The following is a 25086-nucleotide window of genomic DNA, read 5'->3' on the forward strand; positions in this document are numbered from 1 at the left end:
TTCACCAGGTGCCGTGGAAAAATTTTGTCCTCAGTTAGCAACTCTTTGAGAATCTCAAATAACTTCACAAAACGAAATGCTGTCACTAGCTTATATTTTCAATAGGTTGAATGCTGTTGAAAGTTCAGTACAATGTTTATAAGGGATAGTATCCTCTTCTCCTTCAACACGTTATCTGATCCTCCACCTTCTCCTGATGTTGATAATCACTGGATCATGCAAGGCAGCACCATGCCCTCCACCCCTTCTTATCAGAATTTGATAAATGAGCATTGCACTCTCAAAAGCTTTGCAGTTTACAGAGTCTGATTGCATTGGTGGCATGACTCAGAGCACAAACTAAATTCAGCCTGCTCCTTGGTAGAATAAAGTTTTCTTTCTTTTCTTTTTTCTTGTTTAAAAAAATTTATAGTATTATATCTGATTTCACACTATTTTCTTCCAACATTTATATTTCATTTATATGGAAGAGACCATGGGAGCTTACCAAGGTCTCTCATATCATATTAAAGTAATCATTTCTAAGTATAAAGCATCAAATTGTAAACAGACTCCATTGATGAGTTTCATGAATTCATGCCGCTTGATCTTTCTAGTTTTCAAAGATAGACATTCCAATTTCATTTTAAAGAGCATTTATGTCTTTGTAATTAAGATTGCCGATTTTTATGCATCCAACTTTTTTCTTTGATAGATCATAAGAAAAGACAAGCTATAGGGAACACTATTTAAAACTCAAGTTTTGTTAACATAAAAACAAAACTGCTATACTTTAGTTGTGTTTTTTGTTTGTTTGCTTGCTTGCTTTTTGCTGTCAGTAGGATAAGACTGCGTACTGGTAGACTGGTGCAGGAAAATACGGACTCAGTTTAATGTAGTTCAGTTTAATTTGAATCAGTTGATTCAATTAGGTTCATCTTTAAAGAGGGCTATTAGGTAACAGGCACTGTGCTAGGTGCTGAAGGCATACAAACAGGAGGAAGCTGCAGTGTCAGCCTTCAGGAAGCATGCAATCTACTCAAGAATACTGAAATGTACACACATAACCGTAATACAGGGAAGCATGGCCTAAGTACTGAAGATATGCTGATGTAAGAAAGGGCAGACAAATCTCATTTGGGGGGTGGGGAGGTCAGAGATGGCTCCGTTCACCAGGAAGGATAAGATTTTCTGGCCCATGAAGGATCAAATACAAACTCCACTGTGAAACTGAGTGGCCGAGGCCACATTCACCTATGAGTCAAAGTAGGGTCACCCATTCACCTAATTTGTTTCATTTCATTGGCTTGTGCCTCTAAGCATAAGCAGCCACTTTACTTCTTCTTCAGTCTCACCCTGTAATGGCTGAACACTCCTTCAACAAATCACTAAACCTCCCTGAGCCTCAGTTTACCATCTGTAAAATGGTAATAATATCTTCACATAAAATTGTCATGAGGATTAAGAGACTGCATATATAATTTATGAGAGAACTATTATTGTTTTATACTTGCAATACACACCCTAGCCAAAATGACGGACTACTGATCCATTCTGTGAAAGAAGTAAAAGAAAAGAGATAGGATGCAACCTGTTCCCATTCCCCTCTCCAGACAAGGCTCATTTTAGGTCCAAAAGCTGAAGAATTATGGGGATTAACGAGGGAGATGAATTTCTCCTTTGATTCTGTAAACTTTAAATAACAAGAAAGCATTTTTTTCTTTGGGTTTTCTTGAGCTTCTTCCTGTCTATTACACAGCTGCATATTTATATGGCTCCATCAAGTAAAAAACAAGGAAACTTACAGAAATGTGGCAGTAGTTGTTGCACCAACAAAATCTTTTCTAGATGGAGACATGGGGCAGGCTGCCAAGATTTTGCTGTGCTTATTTCCAGATATCTATCTTCCCAAGCCTTGCATCAGTAATTGGAGGCACAATACCCATCTAGTCAGATCCAGGTTTCTAACCACTCTACAATTCAAAGGTAAACATCAAGAAAGCTTTCTCCTACCACATTTATATCCCTACACCTACTTGATACAGACTGCATAATCCTGATGAGACTGGCCAACAAATGCATAGTTTGCTGTTAAGAATAAATTTATGATGATGAATTTATTCATTTAACTGTTAGTCATGCCACTGAAAAAGGTAATTGTTTGAAAAATCAGAATAAAAAATTTTCTGGTTATAGTCATCATACACTTTTGTTTTTTGGAAACAAAACAAATTTTGGAAACAAACAGAATTCACCATGCTGTTAAACATTCCTTTGTTCTTAATTAAACTTTTTATTATTGGATGTGTAGAATCACTCAGTATCGCAAGAAATAATACAGAGAGATCCTGTGTGCTCTTCACCCAGCTTCTCCCAATGGTAACATTTTGCAAAACTATAATGCAGTGCAATATCACAACCAGAATACTGACACTGATATATCTACCAATCCTATTCAGATTTCCCCAGCCTTATATGTACTCATTTGTGTGTGTGTATGTGTGTGTGTGTGTGAGAGAGAGAGATGTTTAGTTCTATGCAATTTTATCACATGTTTATGTTCATGTATCCACCAGCATAGTCACAATACAGAATCATCATAAGGGTCTCTCATATTGCCCCTGTATAACCACTCCCACCTACCCTGCTCCATCCTTAATCCCTAACAACTACTAAAACATTTATAATTTTGTCATATCAAAAAGATTATATAAATGGAATCATACAGGTAAGTAGCTATTTGAGATTGGCTTTTTTTAACACATCATAATTCCCTTGAGATTCGTCCAAGTTGTTGTGTCTATCAATAACTTGTATTATTACTGCTGAGTCATAATCCACGGTATAAACGTACCTCAGTGCATTTAACATTCAGCTGTTAAAGGACTTCTGGGTTGTTTCCAGCTTTTGCCTATTACTAATAAAGCTGCTATGAACATTCTTATACAGGTTTTCATATGAACATGAATCTTCATTTCACTGAGATAAATGCCCAGTAGTGCAGTTGCTAGGTTGTATGATAACTGCATGCTCAGATTTATAAGAAACTGGCAAACTCTTTCCCAAAGTGACCGCACCATTTTATAACCTCACAGCAGTGTATGAGTGATCCAGTTTTTCCACCTTTTTTGTTTTGTTTGGGTATGATTTTTTACATTATCTTAGTCTGTGTTGATGGTAAAATTAGTAAATAAATACACGACCCATGTAAGAACAGCCTGTAAAAAGTCAGTCTCAAAAGTCCAAAGGGTAAAAGGCAGGAGTTATATAAAAAAGTCTCTCAAGCAACAGCTTCTTTCTGACTTGTCTCAGCTCATAGGGCCTCCAGGTATGCAGGAAATGCTTCATATTCCTGGAAAGTACCCAATATGCCCTAAGCCTTTGCTCGGTTTAAATTAAAATAAATATTTTCTTTCCAAAACAGGATCATGGCCTACAAAATGCTTCAAGTGGCCCTGTGTTCAACATTGCTAATAGGTAAGAATCTATTTATTTTTTCTTTGTCGTGTCTTTTATAACAGTTAGGTTGACAGATAACCCCTTTTGAGTTTTTAAAGAAATGAACAAACCTATTTTAATCATGGACCAATTCTAAAGCATTAGGGAAACCAAACATTGTGTTATGCTGTGGTTTTGAACATGTTAGTGTTAACTGTATGTGTGATCATTTTATTCCTAATTATATATTAACATATTAACATGTTACTGTTGCTAAGAAGTCTATTTAACTGCTGCCTCCAAAGAAGTGCTCTGGTGTCCTTGAACAAAGAAAAATTTTAAATGCCTTTTAGAAACTATAATACTTAAATGATACAATTATGTGGAAACCTCAAGGTACTTTCAGTGTGTGAATTCATTAACCTTTTAGGCAAGCTGTAGCTCAGAGAAGTGCTGAAGGCACCAAAGGCCAGATGATTTGCTGCCAAATTGACCCAGTAACTATGTGGCTTATATCTGAATGGAACTGAGAGGTCATTTGTTTTTCTTGTAACCAAAACTGAAAATACTTACAAAGGTATAAATTATTTTCACAGTTAAATCTCTATAATTTAGAAATACTTCTAATAAAGATGCTTAAATCAGAATAAATTTCTACTTTTATGATAAGCTTGAGACCCAAGCAAAAAAATATATGTATTTTGCCTGAGACACACACACACACAGATAGAGATACAAATATATATCTGAAGTATGAATCTAGATATGTGTGTATACATAGATATGTGTGTGTATATAATCAGCCTTTTATTGCTAAGTATATGAATAATTTTAATAAAGTGTTTTAATCACCTATATTGCACTTTGCATTTAGGACATGTTTAAATAAATGATTAGCAAATTTTAGCCAAGTTATTATTAAGCAATTATTATCAAGGCATATGCAGTCATACTCAGTTACAGCCCACATCTCCAGTTCAAGAAAGTGAGGCTGGCTCAGTTTAAGAGAGTGTCTGAGGAGCAACTGTAAACTGAAGTCATGGGTTGGTTATAATCCATCGTATAAAGCCTTTGCCTTGACTGCTGATCCCTGTAGCTGACTTTAGAGTGGACGATGGTGGATGACCGCAATGGCTAAAAGCACTACAGTTGGTCCACATTCACCTATGAACACGACAGGGTCAAAAAGACCAGGCAAAAGGAAAATGGTTCTGTAAATTGCCTTTCATAGACTTTCTTTAAAAGCAAGCTGGAATTAGCTTTAATTCCAGCTGAAATACAAATTTTTCTACCTATAAAGTCAACTGGTTTGACTAACTTCACTTGAAAAATAAATAAATAAATACATACAAACATACATAAAATCATGTAGTTGAAGTTCACGAAATAATCTGAGGATCAGAATCCAAGGACAGAGGGATGTTGACACTGCTGGGTTAACCCTTCAGTCTCAGGATAGACTTGCAGGCCTAGGAGACTAGCCTTTAGAATCAGATTCAGTTGTTACACTAAAAACTAGTTCAACTGACATTTTCTAAATCACATAGCTCTAAAGTAGGAAATAATAGCTTCAGTCAGCTCTCTTTGTTTCCTCCCCACCCCACCCCTCTTTTCATTTGAGAATGTAGCCTATTCATCTGCACTTCCCAGAGCCCTTCTGCTTGCCACAAGAAAACAATTTTTAAGTCTATTTTTATTATTTAAAAAAAAAAACTTTTCTTGTTACAAATTAGTTGTCTAATAAATTACTTTCGTCTAGAACTTAATTTGAAGTAAGTTGGGAAAAGATCTCATTATCCATTTCCCTAGTGGGAATGCTGAAGCCAAAAATGATGAAGCACCTACTCAAGTAATTAAATTTATGAGCAGAGTCTCCAAATTATTTTATTGATTTTCTCAAAATAGTAATGAATCCAGATGGGGACTGATTCCCTGGTCAGAGAATTAGAAGTCCAAGTGTCCTGATTTGATTGAAAGACAAAAATAAAACAAAACAAAAACCCTCTCTTTAGCATTTAGGTCAAGAATTGCCTACTCTGATAATCAGACAGCAAATATTAATACTACTATTTTAAATTTTTTTATGTGTGAGGGGCTTTCCATATATTATCTTAGTTCAACTCTCATAATCACTCTGAAAACAGGTGTTATGAGTGTTACTGTACAAAGAGAAAACTGAGGCTGAGAGAAATTAAATGACCAAGCTACACAGTCAATGATGGATGCCAGATTCACAACCAAATTCTACATCCAGGTCTTCTGAGAACAAAAGTCTTCCTCCTGCTATGCAAACTGTCCCCTCTGTCACTGTAATGCCAGGTATGGGATATGCAGGTGTAAGATAGGCAGCAGAGCACAGAACATTTCTTTCCAAAAAAGTAATAGAGCCAATATCGGAGCCATTGGTTCCAAAAGAAAAGGTCAGTGGTTAGGGAGCTGGATCACTTTATCTGAGAAAATAGAGCCAAACCAGGACATAGCCAAGGACAGCTCCTAGTTGAACTGACTTAAATAAAAGTCCCAAACCCAACATGTTCCACCTCAACAGTGCAATTTAAAAAAAAAAAAAATTGAAATATAGTTGATTTACAACATTGTGTTAGTTTCAGGTGTACAGCAAAGTGATTCAGTTATATATACAATATTTTCAGATTTTTTTTCCATTATAGTCTATTATAAGATATCTCATATAGTTCCATGTGATTTACAGTCAGTCCTTTTTGTTTATCTAATTTGTATATATTAGTGTGTATCTGCTAATCCCAAACTCCTAATTTATCCCTCCCTCCTTTCCCCTTTCATAACCATAAGATTATCTGTTTCTGCTATGTAAATAAGTTCATTTGTGTTACTTTTTTAGATTTCACAAATAAGTAGTATGATGTCTGTCTTTCTGACTTACTTCACTTATGATAATCTTTAAGTCCATCAATGTTATTGCAGATGGCATTATTTCATTTTTATGGCTGACTAATATTCCATTGTATATGTATACCACATCATCTTTATCCAGTCATCTGTCGATGGATATTGACAGGTTGCTTCCAGGTCTTGGCTATTGTAAATAGTGCTGCTATGAACATCGGGGTGCATGTATCTTTTTGAATGAGTTTTTGTCTTTTCTGGATATATGACCAGGAGTGACATTACTGGATCATATGGTAACATTTTTAGTTTTTTAAGGAACCTCCATACTGTTCTTCATAGTGGCTGTACCAATTTACTTTCCCACCAACAGTACAGGAAGGTTCCCTTTTCTCCACACCCTCTCCAGCATTTATTGTTTGTAGACTTTTTGATAATGACCATTCTGACTGGTATGAGGTGGTACCTCACTGTAGTTTTGATTTGCATTTCTCTAATAATTAGTGATGTTGAGCATCTTGTCATGTGCCTGTTGGCCATCTGTATGTCTTCTATGGAGAAAGAGAAATGTCTATTTAGGTCTTATGCTCATGTTTTGATTGGGTTGTTTGTTTGCTTTTTTTTTTTTTTTTGATATTGAATTGTATGAGCTGTTTGTGTATTTTGGAAATCCCTTATGGATCACATATTTTATGAATATTTTCTCCAAATCCTTAGGTTGTCTTCACTTTGTTTATGCTTTCCTTTGCTATGCAAAAGCTTATAGGTTTGATTAGGTCCCATTTGTTTTTGCTTTTATTTCTTTTGCCTTGGGAGACTGACCTAACAAAACATTGCTACGATTTATGTCAGAGAATGTTTTACTTATATTCTCTTCTAGGAGTTTTATGGTGTCATGTCTTAAACTTAAGTCTTTAAGCCATTTTGAGTTGATTTTTGTGTGTGGTGTGAGGGAGTGTTCTAACTTCACTGATTTACATGGGGCTGTCCAGCTTTTCCAAAACTTCTTGTTGATGAGACTGTCTTTTCTCCGGTATATATTCTTACCTCCTTGTTGAGGATTAATTGACCATAGGTGGGTGGATGTATTTCTGGGCTCTCTATTCTGTTTCATTGATCCATAGGACTATTTTTGTACCAATACCAAGCTGTTTTGATTACTGTAGCTTTGTAGTATTATAACAGGGCACTTTTAAAAATCAAACATCCCTATTCATAAAAAGAGCAAATACAGAAAATGCACATATTTGGAAAATATTTCACTGAGTTAGTAAACCAGTCCTTGGGGTTGACCCATTGATGAAACAATTTAGGGATTCATGACCATATTGTTGGCCTGTGGTCAGATCTAGCCATAAAGAACAAGCATGACTTCTGGTTTTACATAGGGGAAAAAAAAACTGCCTTTGGCCTGTTTCTCTAGTACAGTTCCAGCTCTTATTGTTCAATCCAGAATTAATAATTAAGGCCAATTTTTCTTGAAGGGGTTTTTTTGTTTGCCTTTGTTTGTTTTTGCAAGAGCTTTTAATGTCACATTTTCTTCCCCACAACCCTGTCAGCACCTCCAGTCCTTCCCTTTGCCTTCTTCTCTGCTATAGAAGGAATAAGGAATAGACGTTCTCAGTCACCCCTGCAGCCTTCTAGTTCCTAGAGAGTCTGTATTCCCTGACTTTTTTTAATTTAATTTATTATATAAAATTTTGTTCTTAGTTTCACTTGCTCACTTTGACTTAAGATTGATTGATGCTCTAAAACAGTGGGTAGTGAGAATAACCTAGGAAATAACTTGGTTGGAGGAAAAATGTCACTGCCTATGACTAGATTCAGTGAGTACTCTGGATGTTGTAAAAAAAACTGTTTTCCTACCCACATGCCCAAAATGGTCCTGGCTCTAGAGTTGGGAATCCCATCAACACACGTAGGCAGTGATCCAGAAGGAATCACAATTGATTGAATCATATAAAATGCTGCCTTTCATGGGATACAAATTTCTCTGTCCACAAGATTAAAAACTAATAAAAGACCTGCAAGCTTCAGAAATATGCCCGACAGAATTAATGGCCGTGTGTGTGAGCACATATGTGGGTGTATGCTACTGTGCCAAGAGCGGGTTAAAACAGAGTTAAGTTAAACTCAAGTAATACAAGTTTCTGTTTGCTTTTCAAAGTACTGAACACATCAGCAATTGTAACATCAGTAAAGCCAAAGTTCCTGAGTTAAAAGTTCAATTTCAAAAGTGTTTTATTAACAGATGGTTTAACAGGATCATGGGGATTTGTGAGCTGGTCCTGCAGTTCACTTCCTTCCATGCTCTTTGTTCTCTGCCTTTACCTCCCCCATTTGCCCTGCCCCTTTCCCCATGGCTTTTCACCTTTAGTACCCTCCCTTCTGTCTCTCCTTCCTTTGATTTCTTTTCTCCTTCTTCTTCACAGTTTTTCTCTCACAATCCAAATTTCTTGTCTCTCTCTCTCTCTCAATTTTATGTGAATTACAGCAAAGTGAGAGAATCCATTATACTAAAATACAACCCTTAAATCTTCTACTATAAAGTTTGGGGTCAGTTACCAAAGCTTACAGTAGAAAGGAAGTAGTATAAGTACGTAAAGGGCCTGGTGACTGGATCCTAGAATTTGCAAATTTCATATAAAATTTCAGGTTACAGAATCAGAACAGAAAGTGTGCCTTCTGAGGGCAGCTCACTCTCAAGAGGAAGGAAGAATGAGCTGGACATGCCAAGTTATGCCTCTTGGATTTACCCAGCAGGAGCTCTACACCAGTTCCCCTGCATGGAAGAAAACAGGGATCTGCCATCAGACTCTGCCCTTCATTCTGTGTCTAAGTTTCACATCAGGCTTTTTGATCTTTTTAGTGTGTATGTTCCTACAACAAATACCGTTTTCATAGTATATAGACCGTTCAGTCATTTCTCTACTATCAGATTTAAGGACTCTTCTTCAGCCTCCCCTGAGTGATCACAATATAGGGACTGTTTGCACTTCTAATTATACAAATGATACAGCTTCCCTCACTTTCACACTGCCCACCAGCCTGTGGGGGGCACTCATATCTTTGTGCCTAATATGAATACACTTTTATTTGGTTTTGCTTACTTATTGGCTAGGTGTTTTGACTTCTCTTTCACTTATGTCTGTCTGTCTCCATGCAGATAGAAATTCCTTGACGGTAGTAGGAGTTGCTCCCACTTAGCATATTCTACATGCTTCCAATGACATAATATCATTCAGAGAAAGTAACTGTCAGTCATAACCTATTTGTTATGAATACATTCCAATTCAAACTATCAGAGCTGAAAGAGACCTTAGAGATCACATGATCCAGCCCTGTTTTACAGAACAGAAAGTAGAAGTGTAGGAATAAGAAGTGGCTTGGGGACCAAACTCATCACTGCAGGGCCAGGATAAGACTTTGGATCTCTGATCCTTCTTGGCTTGTGTGGAAGAGCTATGATCTCAAGTATCTCCACGCTCTGACGTGTCTGCCTTATTTCTACTGTACAGACTTTACTGCAGAGGATATTTCAGAAACGTTTAGACAGCAGAACTTAGCGTGGCAGGTCCTATTAAAACTGACTATGATACAAGATGAACGGAAGGAGGGCATATAAGGAGTTGGAAAGAAACAGAGAAGATTTTTTATAGCTTATGATTATAAAGTTTAAAGTAGTCCTGGTTGATATTGCCTACATTAAAAAAAAAAAAACACCCATTTAAAAACCAACAGAGTAATAAAATGCAGTTTTAGTTTTCAACCCCTGGCAGTATTATACAGGCTTACAAATACAAAACTCTGATATTGCTCTCACTAACTTTCAAGGTTGATCAGGCAGAATGAAAAAGGGAGGGGAAACTTCTCAAGCAGAGAGGATAATAGCATGCCCTTCTGCATTACTTGCATTTTATTTCCAGCCCTGCCACTGACTTACTATGTGACCTTGAGAGAGTCATTTCATCTCTGTGTGTCAATTTTCTCATTTGTAAAATAGGATAATAAATACTAGTTTCTGTCCCTCTCGTGGGTGATGTTATTATCACCATCAATTAATATTTATTGGATGCCTGTTGGACGTAAAATGCTGAGGTAGGAGCTTTGGTCTGGGAGGTGGGGGAAAGAGGAGATGAAATATTTTCCATGAGCAAAAAGGAGGAAGATTTACAAAAGATAGAATTATTAGAGCCTAAAATAGCTATGCCTTATATTTTAAAGCCTACTTCTCTGCTGAGATTTATGTAATAGCATTTTTTCTTAGTTATTATACAATGCAGCAGGATAATTATGGTACAGAATACTGTTTTACTTTTAGATGATTCCAAGTAACACTATCTTAAGCAATTACTGTACTTTCTTTTGTAACTGTAAATATTCTAAGCATAATTTATTTTAAAATATTTGTTAGTTATTGATAGTATTGGATCTACTTACCTAGCCACTACTTTTATTTTTAAAAACTTCCTCTTTTTTAACAGAATAAATCTACATTAAATATCTAACACTGTAACTAATACCTTTTCTTCAAAGAGAATGAAGAGAAATCTGTAGTCACCTATTAGCATATCCCAGCTAAACCCAAAATTTTAATGCTGGTCATTCCACAGTAATCAGCCCAAATGAATGGGAGTTTCTTAGTCTGTCCAAATCAATCCTGTCTTCCTACTTCTGCTGTCATTACCCGATTCAGGTCCAACTAATCTCGCATCTGGAACTATTCGAAGAGCTTCCAACTTTGTGTCTTTCACTCTGTCCTCCTCCTTTTTACCAACTGTCCTCCACACAAGTGACAAAGGAGTTTTCAAAAGTTAATCTGTGAACGGATAAACAAAATGTCGGCATAAACATACAAAATATTATTCAGCCTTAAAAAGAAATGAAATGCTACAACATAGATAAGCTTTGAAGATACTATACTAAGTGAAGTAAGTCAGACACTGTGTTGTATGGTTCCTCCTATTTGAGGTGCCTGGACTAAGCAAATTCATAGGGACAGAAAGTAAATAATGGTTACCAGGGGCTGGGTGAGAGGGCAATGGGAGTTACTTTTTAAAGGGTACAAAGTTTCTATTGGGGATGATAAAAAAAAGTCTGGAGATAGAGGTGATGGTTGCCCCACATGGTGAATGTACTTGATATCACTGAATTGTACAATAAAAAATGGTTAAAGTGGTAAGTTTTACATTATGTATGTTTTATCACAATAAAACAATGATTTTAAATGTACATCTGGTCCTATCATTTTCTTGTCCAGAAATGATAATAAATTATTTACAGAATAAAGTCCAAACTCCTTGATATGACAGTAATAATCCTTCAGAATGGAGCTCCAGTTTATCTTTACAACATTATCTCTGATAATCTACACCACAAACAACCCTACCTTTCAATCACATTGGCAGAGTGAGCGTCACTGAGACTTACTCTGGTCCTCTGCTCCTTGGCTCTCCAATCTCCTTCAGCCTGGAATATATGTCCATTGCTTCCACTCCCTTCCTCCTGGCTGTGGAAAGTTTATACCCTTTGAAGCTTAACTCGAAAGCAACTTCTCTGTGAGGCCTTCCCACCAATATCAAAATTAATCACTCCCCTTCCAATAGTCTAGTCACAATGTATCATCTTATAATTCTTTTTAAACTCTGAATATAATGGGAGTTCCTTAGCGGCAAGAGGTTTTTATTGTTTATCTTTCCATGCAATGATGATTACAAGAGCAGAAACTAGGGTCGGGCAAGTAAGTGAAGGTCTTATGACACAAAATTTGTAAAAGCCTAAGAGTTAATCTTTTCTTATATTTATGCTGTCTGATCTTATTTGCCTCATCCTAGTCTCAACTCCAGTGATCACCAGTTTACTTTGACATTAGTTAGTGCTTACAATGCATTGTATTAGTTTTCTATTACAGCATAGCTTATTTCCCCAAACCTAGCAGCTTACAACAATAAACAGCTATTATGTCATGTTTCTGAGAGTCAGGAATTTGGGGGTATCTTAGGTCAATTGTTCTGACTTAGGATCTCTCATGAGGTTGCAGTAAAGATATTAATGGGGGCTGTGGTCTTCTGAAGGTCTGACTGGAGCAAAAGCATCAGGTTCCCAGGTGGGTCACTTACATGGCTGTTGGTGGGATGCTTCAGCTCCTTCACATGTGGTCCAGCCCCTTGGGGATGCTTGAGTGTCCTCAGAACATGGCAGCTGACTTCCCTCAGAGCAAGTGACCCAAGAGTGGGGCACAGCAGAAGCTGTCATGTCTTTTATGTCTCAGCCACAGAAATCACACACTGTCCTTTCCTCAGTATCCTGTGGTTACAGCCCTACTAAGTGAAAAAGGGGACCACACAGAATAGGAATCCTAGGAGGCAGTGATCTTTGAGAATCGTCTTAAAGGATGGCTTCCACAGACATACTGGTTTGATTGTATCGATTAGATTACCTAGTAGCAGGTTAGTATTACTTCTGATATCTGTTACTCTTATCTTCTAAAGTTTACATTTGTCTTTTATTTTTAAATCATTGAATAAATAAAACTGCTAACTTGTTATAAATGGAGAATATATCTGAGTCACTTTTCAACCCTCCATTAGTAGTACAGTGTTTTGCACCTAGAGGCAGCTTGAAGGATGTATAATATACAGAGAGGCTGTCATTTTCAATAGGTACCTATTTAGAACTCGAGCTTACTGGATTGACAAATAAACTAGAAACAATAGAGCTAATAACTAGAACCCTTCTCAGAGCACAAGGTCAAGATTGGGAAAATATGAGATCATACGGAATGTATAAGTAATGATCACTTTTTCTACAGAAGTTAAAGACTTCTGTTATTATTGTGACTGTTATCTGGCCCCAAGCATTCCTCTCTCAAGTCATAATACAGTGCAATGGCTCTGAAAGGGGACTCCCACCTCTCCCTCCTGCTACTCTGGCCTTAAACATATTATTTAACTTTTCTGTGCCTTAATTTCCTTGTTTCCAAAATAAAATGATTGATAAACTACTTCTTAGGTTTGTTGTGTGTATTAAGGTAAAAATATTTAGCATGATGCTCAATAAATGTTAATGAATATTATCATTATTGTATTTATTTATATGAAACTCTAATACAGCTACCTCTAACCATTGTTTCCAGAAATCGGTCTTGTAGATTCCTAATGCCACACTTTTGCACACATAGTTCTTTCAGCAAATTAAAAGACTTGTCCCTTCTCCCATTATGCTAAATATAATCACTTCCTCAAGGAATAGGATAAGCGATTTCCCTGACCTGCTTGTGCCCCGGTGCTCCTGTGCTTCGTATCAACACCTTCTCCTAAGCAGCTTTAAAAAAATCAAATCTTGCATTGCCTTGTTTTATTTTGTATCTTGGATCCTTCACCCCCTCTCCTATAGAGAGGAGGTCTCATATCTGACAGTTCACTATAACCTTGATCTATACGGAGTATTGGTCAATGGAGACTTGCTAATGATAAAGATGTAGAATGCCTAATGTAACATTACCTACATTTAGATTCGTAATAAATGCTTCTTTATCACAAGCAATGAACAGATTGTATTGTTACCACAAATCAGTCAGGAATGTGTTCATTCTTTATACTGATTCCAGTTACAACTCTGAACATGATTGTGTTTTATTTAGGAATGAAAGCACAATATAGACTATTAAAATGTCAAGATCTTAAAGAAGTCTGGATTTTTTTTTAATATTTTTTTCCTTAATTCTAGAGTGGGAAGGAGATTGAAAATGCAAGCCTGTTCAATTTAAAGATGGCTCTATCAATGTTAACAATTTTAACCACAGTGCAAGATTTGGGAGCAGTCTAGTTCAAAATGAAAGATATGTTCTATTTTGGAAGGCTAAGGAAGCAAGAATAAGATTGTAGACTGCCAGGTTTGAACCAAGGGGTTTCTATCTATTAATTTATCCAATCCTTACAGTAATCCTGTAATTATCTTACTGTGTTATTACTATTATATCTCTTTACAAGCAAGAAAACTAGAGCTCAGAAAAATTAATCAACTTGCCTAAAAAAGTGATAGAGTTGGAATTTGAATTTAAGTCTGCAGGCTCCCATACATGTACAGAAACTCTGAAAATCTCCATCCACCACACAGCATTGGCTTTCATGCTGTACGATATGAAGGTCATACAGGATGGTGACAGTACAATGATGCCAAAGGACTGAGAAGCAGCCATCTCCTCCTCCAGGTCATAGACTTCCCAGGGTTTCCTTCTCAGGTGCCCATTCTCCCAAAGACCACAGCTGTGTTTCTTTAAGAGGAAACATTGAGAATGTAAACTATTGCCCTAAAAGATACTGTGCTCTTGGACTCAATTACAGGAGCACTGGGAGCACCATTTTTATTGGAGGACCCAGCAAACCAGTTCCTACGTCTCAAAAGACACATATATTTGCAGGATTACTGGGACCCAGATCACAGTCCGAATATGTGGGGAAAAACACTGGCTGATCAGGTATTTGTATTAGAAACAAATGGCCCTTCACCATCTCTCTTTCTAAGTAGGCATGGCATCAGCTGGCATTAACCCACCACTAGGCCAATCCCTGATTTTTTCCTCTCTAGCTGTCTTGTACTATACCTGCTGTCTCCACCCCATGAATTAGTTTTTGTCGGTAAACTTCATCTCCTCCTTTAAGACTAAGATCAACTGTCCCTTCCTTTCTGAAGCCTTTCCCTTCTATCCAGGAAGGCATTTGTCCTTCCTTCTTCTCTCCCCTTTGCAGGCTATTGGCATGTGAATAGCTCTCAAATGTCACCCTGGAATTATTTGTCTCATGCACCCAGCCTCCTACCTAGACTACAAAGGTAAAGTGCTTGTCTTATCCATCAAGGTCATTATTCTCAAGTTTCAGTAAATTGATTATTGCCTATTTGGGTAGATGGATGGATGGGTCATGGTCACATTTTAGTTCCCTTTTAGTTGTTCAGTAGCTAATTTTCCTCTGTGGTAATTATCCAAGCCTTTAATGTCATTCCTTTGTTTGTTTGCTTTTTATACCTTTTCCCATTTATTTGTATTCTCACTCCAAGAGAAATAAATAAGAAACTCATTAGCCAGTTTCATTTCATGCTTACATTTTGATGGAAGATGACACTGAAACTCTGGGCCAAATGAAATTGCTAAATTATCTGAGGATTTAAATTATTCAAGATTCCCCTCTTACAATTTAGCAATTTAGACAACAAAGAAGAACAATTAATTAATTCACTTATTTATTCTCTCCTTTCACATATATCAGGTTCTCACTATCACGAGGCATAAGGGTTATATAAAGTCATAAAGAAATTGAGTGTCCTTGTTTTTCTGGGGTCTGCGTCTTATCCTTACTCTGCTTCACTGGGTTTTAACTGGTATACTAGGATCAGCTTGTTTCTGCTTAGCACTTATTGATGAAAACCACCAGCTTGAATAATGAACTTAGTTTTATGCCTATTTTTCTCCAACAGGCATCATTTAGAGGTATTAAAACAAGACATTTGTTTATTCTGAAAATTAAATAATTACTTAAACTGGTAGGCTGTGTCTTCTTTACAGAATACTGAAATTTTCAAGTACTCTCCTGCCTGTAATTGTAGACCATTGCTGTAATTAGCTGACAGATACCATAATGTAACAAGACTTTACTACATTGGTTCATACTGTGGCCGCACACATACTGCAAAGCATCTGAACACTGAAGTAAACAGATCACAAAAGTGTGAAACCAAACCTCATTTGGTCTTATTCTTCCGATGTATGTCTCTCAGTCTTTTGGGAATAGCTGCATAATAGTCAGAATAATTGATGCAATGTATGTTCTACATACTCAGAGATCATGACTTGAGTCTCCTTTTGTTGCAGGCTCGTGAAACATGGACTGCTTTGAAAACAACAGCACAGCATTATCTGAATGTGAATATTTTCACCTTTGATACATCTACTGCCCAGTAAATGTGCTTTGCTGGTTAAACCAGGATAGCAAGAATAGTGGGAGTCAAAAAGTGATGCTATGCCCAAACCACCAGCTTTGGAGACCTGGGAGCAAATCCATGCCATTTACCAGATTATTTATTATGTCTGCTTCATGGACCTGTTGAAAGGAGTAAATATGAAAATCCATGTAGAGGCCTAGAATTAGAAGTTCTCAATAAATGGTAGCTTTTAAAATGAGAACTAGAATAAAGACTGAAGAATAACATTTACAAAAAAGGGGGCTTTTGGGGAAAAGGAAATAAGAAACAAAAAAGTAGTGTTATTAAAATTCTCTATCCAAAAAGAAAAAAAAAACTGTTGTAGTTCTTGCTTTCTATTGCCTCTTCTTTGAGAAAACGAGTAGACTTTTTAATTCAAGGAAGGAAAAGTGTTCTCTCAAATGGAGCTAGTCCTCTCCTCTTTTCTTCAGTACTTATCACTTCCTAAAGCCCGTCTATTCTAAGAACATATTTTTGAAACTTTTTTTGTCAGAGCGTACTGATGTAGGCAATAGAGAATAAAACCTTAACTCATAATGGGGAGCAGATGACGATTAGGAAGCCCCTTATCTATAAGTCTTCCTTATAAAGTTTGAAATTTTGTGCAAGTCTTGCATTCTGATCCATAATATGTTTATGTTTGTTTCAATGTGAAATAACAGTTTTAAAGAAATCTCACACTCATTATCAGTCACTCCCCATTCCCCCATGCCCCAGCCCCTAGTAATCAGTAATAAACTTTTCATAGCTATAGAAAGAAAGAAAGAAAGAAAGAAAGAAAGAAAGAAAGAAAGAAAGAAAGAAAGAAGAAGAAAGGAAGGAAGGAAGAAGGAAGAAGGAAGTAAGAAGAAAGGAAGAAGACAGAAAGAAAGAAAGAAAGAAAGAAAGAAAGAAAGAAAGAAAGAAAGAAAGAAAGAAAGAAAGAAAGAAAGAAAGAAAGGAAGGAAGGAAGAAAGAAAGGAAGAAAGAAAGGAAGAAAGAAAGGAAGAAAGAAAGGAAGGAAGAAAGGAAGAAAGAAAGAAAGAAAGAAAGAAAGAAAGAAAGAAAGAAAGAAAGAGAAAGGAAGGAAGGAAGGAAGAAAGAAAGAAGAAAGAAAGAAGAAAGAAAGGGAGAAAGGAACATTTTTAACCTACTGGTCAGGTTCTTTTATTAATCTTTCCAATAAAACTGAAAAATTAACTCTAAAGAAAAGTGGACTAAATTTATCCTATAGTTTTCCACATATCTATGAAATACCACTTCAGTAATCTAGTTTGAGGAGTACTGAGGAGATGATACAACCAATCACCAAGATTGCCCTCCAAAATCACAGATAAGTGGACTTTTTACCTTCAAAAGTCTATTTCTTTGTATATTTAGGTCAATTGTTCTCTGCAGGGATTTCTTTTGGTAAATAGAAGCATCCCACCAAGACCATAGTTGGTCTTATGTGGTCTTACACAGTCTCAAGCACTTTTCAGCAGGAAAAATCAGATGCCAAGAAGCTGCACAGTAAAGACTTTGGCCCAGCACTTCCTTCCCCAAAAGGGCACCGGAAGCTACTCAGTATTCTCCACGTTCTGTTCCATCCCTCTGTTTTATTTAGGCCTTCAACTGATTAAATGAGTTCAATCATATTACGGAGGGCAATCTGCTTTAGTCAAAGTCCACCAATTTAGGGGGAAGGGTATAGCTCAGTGGTAGAGTGCATGCTTAGCATACAAGAGGCCCTGGGTTCAATCCCCAGTACCTCCATTAAACAAACAAACATAAATTATCTCCCCAACAACAAAAAGATCTTTAAAAAAAAAAAGAAGTCCATCAATTTAAGTGTTAATCTCATCCAAAAACACCCTTACAGAAACACCCAAGAATAATGTTTGACCACAAATCTAGACAGAGTGGTTCAGCCAAGCTGACACATAAAACTGACCATTACAACTTACTGTAAGTTATTTAGACTGTCTACACATACTTTATACACACATGCACACACACACACACTCACATAGCTGTGACTGGAGCAACGTGTGGTGGAGAAAAAGAAAAGGACTTTCATTTGTTTCATTCAGTCTAACACAAGAAAGAAGCTTCATGGATTGTGAGGCACTAATAATGTGAAATCATAAGGTAGCTGCTAAGTTGATTTTGATTTAGGTAACATTAAGGAGCAATTCTGCAATTAGGTTGTCATCTGATATAACAAGCATAGAAAGGGGGCTTCTTGTCTAAACATAATTTTGTGAGAAATTATTAGAAATGTACGTGGTATCAGAAAACAAACAAAGCAAAAACAACGTGGTCTTCCTGAAATAATTTGTCTAGAAATCTAGTGGTTAACTTCCACATAGTGATCAGGAAGCAGTGACTATTCAGTTGTGTAGATAAGATTTAAGAAAACCCAGATACTACATATTTAGTGTCTACATACAAAATTAGCTTAGACTATAACAACTCTGAATTCAGTGTTTAAATAAACTGATTATATTGAGGTACCAATATTATGGCTAACTCAATTTAACTGATTATTTTCCAAAGACTCATGATTTTTACTTTGGTGGGGGACAGGGGGAGTGTCCTTTAAGTCCTTATCTAATATATAAAGCACCTTGTATGAGGTGCTTTAACTCTGTATCTAATTTATAAACCCTATGTAAAAGTCTGCCTCTTTGAAGACTGAAGGCTCTTTCAACATTTTTAAGAACCTAGAACAAACTATATCAGTCTGGACAAGGAAAGACAGAACAAACTATATCAGTCTGGACAAGGAAAGACAGAGAGGATCAGAGACTACTCTTTTCCTTACTTACTTCCTGAGACTCTGTGGCTGGGATATTTACATGTTCTACTGCAGCATTAAGAACATAAGTGCTGTGGTGACTGAATTCTTCTGAAGTACAAGGTTTTCAATCTGAGGTCTAAAAGGAATCATGGTGATTTGCCCTCTTAGTCTGATTGATTAAATAGGCTCACAATTTATGCTCAAGTGACTAGTAAAAAAAAAAATATTCCCGCTAAATTAAGACTCCCCTGAGATTCTAGTGCATTTTGAGGCTCACTAGCCTCACTCTTGTAACATAAACGGTATTCTGCTAAGTTTTCCTGCCTTTTTTAATAGAACTAGTCAACATATATGTCAAAGATCAGACTGACTCTTTTAATGGTCTCTTGGACACTCCATCCACTAGAATCCCTATAATGCTGTTTCATGTAGTTTCCCAGTGAACGTTTCAATGCTAAATTAGTCCAAGGAAACAATTCCAAGTCTTCTTCAATGCAATTCATGAGAAGTACAGTTCTAATATTGTTATATATCCTGCTCAAAAACCTTGTCTTGTTTTAAAACTTTTGACTGATGAAGAGGGCAGAAAATAACATGTTTCTTACTAAGACACAGACTTTGCTGTATACTATACTAGACAGTTTTATACTTTATCATACTGCATCATGATAACATTCTGATAAGGTAGGTCCTGCAGATCCCATCTTAAAGAAAAAAATTAAGGCTTAGATATACTACCCAGATAGAGCTAACTGGTATATATACCTCTAAAACAGCAATTACAATGTCTAGTCTTAAATCCTGGCATCACTAGCTGTGCCATCTTGTGCAAGTCACTTACCTCTCCAGGCCTCAATTTCCTCTTCTTTAATATGGGAATAATTGGACCTACTTAATGTGGGGAATACATAAAATGATACACATGAAGCATTCAGAACAGTGCCTGGCATGTAAATAAACACTCTAATAAAAGTTAGCTACAATTATAATCTTGTCAACAGTTACATAAAAGTCCATGCTCTTTTCTGTATACCACAATTTTGCTCCAGAATTATGTTATCCAGAACTCAAAGCTCCCCATGATCTGGTCCCTCTCCTATTATTTTATCTACTCCCCTCAAACAGTCTTGCTACTTTGCATCATTTATTGATTCACTTATTCACTTATTTAACAAGTACTGCTGCCAACTTTCTTTGGCCTGGTCAAGGCAGAGGTACAAAGAGGACTGAGACACAGTCCCTTCTCCATAGAGCTTTAAATTCAGAAGAGAGATAAGCATCTGCTGTATTTATACAGATGAATTACAGAGACTCAAATAATAAATCATGTATGCACAGAGGATAGATAACTTACTCAGGGAAGGCTTCACTGAGGAGGAGGCTTTAGATTTAGGCTTCAAAGGATGCATAAGAGTAATATGTATATGCTGTCTTCATAATTAGAGTTTTTGTATTTTACTGTATTTTATATTTACAGTATTATACTTATACTATTATTACTATAGCATATATTTATAATATCATAGTATAAGCTTTTTAAGATCAGAATTTATTTGAAATTTATATTTGCAACTTCAATACCCAGGACAGTGGCTGGTATGCAACAAGAATTTGATAAATAAATGAGTACTGTTAAGAAGGATGCCTATCAGGGAGGTAAGGAGTATTCACACAATTTTCCTGTTACCATTTGCTATAGACTGAATATTTGTGACCCTTCAAAATTCATATGTTGCATTCTAATCCCCAATGTAATGGGTTTGGAGGTGGGACCTTTGAGGGTGATTAGGTCAGAGAGCAGAACTTTCATGAATGCAATTAGTGCCCTTATAAAAAAAGAAATCAGAGAGCCCCCTTGCCCTTTCTGCCATGAGAAGACACAGCAAGAAGATGGTCATCTGTGAACCAGGAAGCCAGCCCTCATCAAACACCAAATCTACTGGCACTTTGATTTTCAACTTCTCAGCCTCTAGAACTATGAGAAATAAATTTCTTTCATTTCTTGTCGTTTATCAGCCACCCAGTCTATGGTGCTCTTTTATAGTCACCCAAACAGATTGACACCTTCTTATATCAGTGGCTGGGACAAACAAGTAATATGCAATATAATGTATCCACACACTGTCCAGCAAATCAATAGAGGACTGATTAAGAACTCAATATTTTTTCATTTCTGGCCTTTAGTTTCATCCACACAGCAGACCTAATCTCAAAAGACATCCATCCTCCTGTGCCAATTCATTATAATTTAAATAGAATAACTAATGGATGGGGAATACTGTACATATAGAACACATTAAAAATGAAGGTGTTTATTTTCATATGTTGATTTTACTTATTCCATTTACTTTCTTCAAATTGATCTAAAACATCTTAGGCAACTGAACCAGTAGAGAATATATATATATCTCACACTATTATCTTCAATGATAGTGACAGCCTGAATGAATTTTATTGAAAGTAATTTAGCATTGACTGGTTAAATATATAAACTACCCAATAGAAGCAGAGATATTGCCAGGCTCCTTCAAATTAGAGACAAAAAATAAATGTTTGGAGATTACATCACAAATTGGAACTGTCTTGGAAGGCAGTTCAAATGTAAAAATGAAATAAATTATCTAAATTCAAAACATTTTATGCCATCCATCACAGTGACAAATGCAGCTGCATTTTCTCCTTCTGATCATAATGTTAGAAAACAAGCTAATTATTTTTAACAGACAATTTCAGAAAAGGTATGCCTTCTTAGCACTACCTTCTTTTGCTCCATCAGAAGTGTATTTTAAAAGGGGTTCTTTGATGATCTTTAATCCAGGCAGTAATAAGAGAGGGAAAAAATAACTTGTAGTATAGATGAAATTTTAAAAACCTTTAAATTTATCATACATAGACTCTCCTACATTTTTCTTGAGAAGCTTAAAGTTTAACTCCTGGTTCTGCCCCTTCCTTGGTGGATGGGAAGGATGTAGTCTGTGATTTAAGAATGTCATCTCTGGAGCCAAAGGCCTGGAGTCATACTTCCCTGGCTAGCATTGTCTCCTTGGTCATGTCCCTTAGCCCCACTGTGGCTGAGTTTCCCACCTATGGAATGATAAATGCACCAACCTCGTTGGGGTGGAGTGGTGCTTGCATGACATGAGTTTCTGGCATATAATAGTCTCTCTACAAATACTTGTTTGCAGTAATAGAATGCACATATCTTGGCTTCCAAAATAGACGTAACTGTTAGGAAGATTTGTCACCTTATAAATACAAAAGGTTTTTAAAAAGCTAGAGATATACCTGCTTATGATAACAGTGTTGAAGAAATTTCCACTAGGGACTCCAGTCAACAATTTTATCATCTGAACTTCTGTTTTTTGATCCACATACCAACATAGGTCATTTTCCCTCAATATACCATAAAATGGTTACCCAAATGATGACAAGCATGAAGAAAATAAAAATCAAGGAGCTCCCAAGTGTTGGTATTTCCAAAGCAACAAGAGATTAATTATTACTATTGTGCTGTCTTTCTAAAGCATCTCAAACACTGACCTCACAGCTATACATTTGTGAGCTTGGTATGTTTGAGGCATTACAACTACTTTATGCTAAGGGATTCAAAGATGAATGGGAGCAATCCTTGCTCTTAAGGGTCTCAAGGGACTCAAGTGTAACGAGGGGTCTCCATATGTGTACCCTATGATGCAAAAGTACCACAATGGAAGTTATGGCAGCAAAAGGTTCTTAATGCCTGGTGCCTGCCTGAAGCTCTGATCTCATTCTGGGCTTCCTCTCATAACATGTTCTGGTCACACTGGCCTTCACCATTACTTTAAAGCATGCCAAATCTGCTCCAGCCTCATAGACTTACACTTCCACTGTCTGGATTCTTCTTCCTGGGAAGGTCACAACATTGGCTTCTTCTTATCATTTGGATCTCAGCTCAAGTGTTCCTCCACAGAGAAAGCATCCCTTTCTAACTAGACTTAAGTAGCTTGCTGTATTAGTTTAGTCCTGCTACTGTACCAAACTACCACAAATGTAGTGGCTTTAACAATATGAATGTACAATCTTACAATTCTGCAGGTCAGAAGACAGACACCATTCTCACAGGTGTCAAATGTCAGCAGGGCTGTGTTCCTCCCAGGATAATGTTAGGAAGAATCTGTTTTCTCGCCTTTCCCAGATTCCAGGATACTTCACTCCTTGGCTCATGGTCCCTTTTTTCCATCTTCAAAACCTGCAGTGTTATATCTTCTGCTCCTTCATCCATCCATCATTCATCCATTCTCTCTCACTTCTTCTTTGGCCAGAGCTAGAAAGAAGTCTCCTTATTTATGGACTCACGATTAGATTGGACTCATCTGAATAATCTAATAAAATCTCCCCATGTTATTTCTTTTTAAAAACTTTTTCTCCATCTCATTTCTTAACCTTAATCACACCTGCAACATCCCTTTTGCCATGTAAGATAACATACTCACAGATTCCCAGGATTGGGATGTGGACATCTTTGGGGCTTGTAGTTCTGCCTACCACACTACCACACTTAATCCTCCCTTAGTCTCTATTATGTTGCCTTTTTCTTTCTTATTATTTTTGTAGCACTATACGAAATTCTATTTATTTAATTATAATTTACTTATTATTATATATTTCCTTGCTATGTGAAAAATCCCTCCTTCTACCCATTTCCCCTATACTATTCAGTAATCTTGAGAATAAGAATTTGATCTACTTTGATTATAGCAGCAACCCCAGCCCCTAGAGCAGCATCTGGCATGATGTAGGCACTCAATGAGCTCTTGTTAAATGAATAAATAAACCCAGCTTTGGTAATTGATGTAAGCTTTAGAGAGGAGGTGCTGCCTAAATTAAGTCTTGAAGATGGATAAGGAAATTATGGAATGAAAATTAGAGATTGGAAATTCCAGCTTGTACAGGAGAGAGCAAAGTCACTGTGGAATGACAATAGTGCTCTTGGAGGAGTGGCCAAGGATGAGACAGCCTGAAAAAAAATGAGTCAGAGGCAAATCACCAAAAAACTTTTCAGACTTTATCTTTCAAGTAATTAGAGCCATTGAAGGGTTTTTATATGGAGGAGTAACTTGATTAGCTCTGCATTTAGGAAGACACTATGCCACTGATGTCACTGTCAAACATTATTTGGAGGAAGGCCAAATGGGAGACTGAGAAGTGTGTTGTGTTCTATCTTCCAAGATTTTAGCTGATTAATCTGATAAATGAAAGAATGCCAAAGTGTTAGTAGAAAATTGTTGGTAGAAAATCTATCTCTTCCACTAGGCAATAAGTATTACAATAGTTGACCATTGGAGATAATTTTCTTCTTTCCCCTAGCAACTGTGAATGATTTTGGAAGCATACTGGGCTGCTTTCTTAAGATTTTCTTGAAATCTTAAAAAAGACAGGTAGTATAAAAGCTCATTGCTATAACAATTTTTTAAAATCCTTAAAGATTCAATTTTACATGTTCCAGTCTAGCAGTGTCTTACAGAGTCACATTTGGCAAGATATTCCAGCTGTCTTTTTCTCATTTGTTCCAACTGTACAATGGTATAAACAAAAACAAATAAAAACAAAACAAAACAAAAAAAAAACACTGCTATATGATGACAGCTTATAATTACATTGTGAGAAAGTAAAGAGTCAAAGATGACACCAAAGCTTCAAATGCAGATGACATGGGTAGTGAAGGCTTCAAAAGCAGAAAAGATTGATGACAGCAGGAAAATCTGACAGGTTCATGAGGTCAGGGGAAACTGTGTTTGATTTTAAAAGCATTTAATTTCATGATCCATCCTCATTTTATTCTACTTTATATTCATATCATATTATGCAAAAACACAGGTGTTAGATTTGGGAAGTTACGGACTCACTTCCTAGTTAAGATTTTTACATGAAAAAGATAATCAGCCAGTGCTACTCTGGCAAAAGCAAAACAGACAGGACATTAAATAAGTAAATAAACAAAAACTCATGGTATTTAATAAATTGCAAAACGGTTCCCTCACCTCTCTCCTTTTGTCTCTCATTTCTCTAGTGATCAATTTTGAAAA

General features: G+C 36.5%; 1 protein-coding gene across 1 annotated transcript; it reads left to right on the top strand.

Annotated features, from left to right (window-relative positions):
• Nucleotides 1-3213: 3213 nt before the first annotated feature.
• On the top strand, nt 3214-17057 carry C1H3orf85 (chromosome 1 C3orf85 homolog). Its single transcript, XM_032478713.1, has 4 exons — nt 3214-3307; nt 3404-3456; nt 14628-14761; nt 16151-17057. The coding sequence occupies exons 2-4, from the start codon at nt 3408-3410 to the stop codon at nt 16238-16240; spliced, it is 273 nt and encodes a 90-aa protein (XP_032334604.1). The 5' UTR covers nt 3214-3307; nt 3404-3407; the 3' UTR covers nt 16241-17057.
• The last annotated feature ends 8029 nt before the right edge of the window (nt 17058-25086 follow it).

This window comes from Camelus ferus, chromosome 1 (assembly GCF_009834535.1).
Source record: "Camelus ferus isolate YT-003-E chromosome 1, BCGSAC_Cfer_1.0, whole genome shotgun sequence".
NCBI lineage: Eukaryota > Metazoa > Chordata > Mammalia > Artiodactyla > Camelidae > Camelus > Camelus ferus.

Coding starts and splice junctions, on each gene's coding strand:
- C1H3orf85 (XM_032478713.1), top strand. CDS start 3,408: ATGGCCTACAAAATGCTTCAAGTGGCCCTGTGTTCAACATTGCTAATA. Junction 3,457..14,627: donor GTGTTCAACATTGCTAATAG/GTAAGAATCTAT, acceptor ACTCAATTACAG/GAGCACTGGGAGCACCATTT. Junction 14,762..16,150: donor GAAAAACACTGGCTGATCAG/GTATTTGTATTA, acceptor CTTTTGTTGCAG/GCTCGTGAAACATGGACTGC.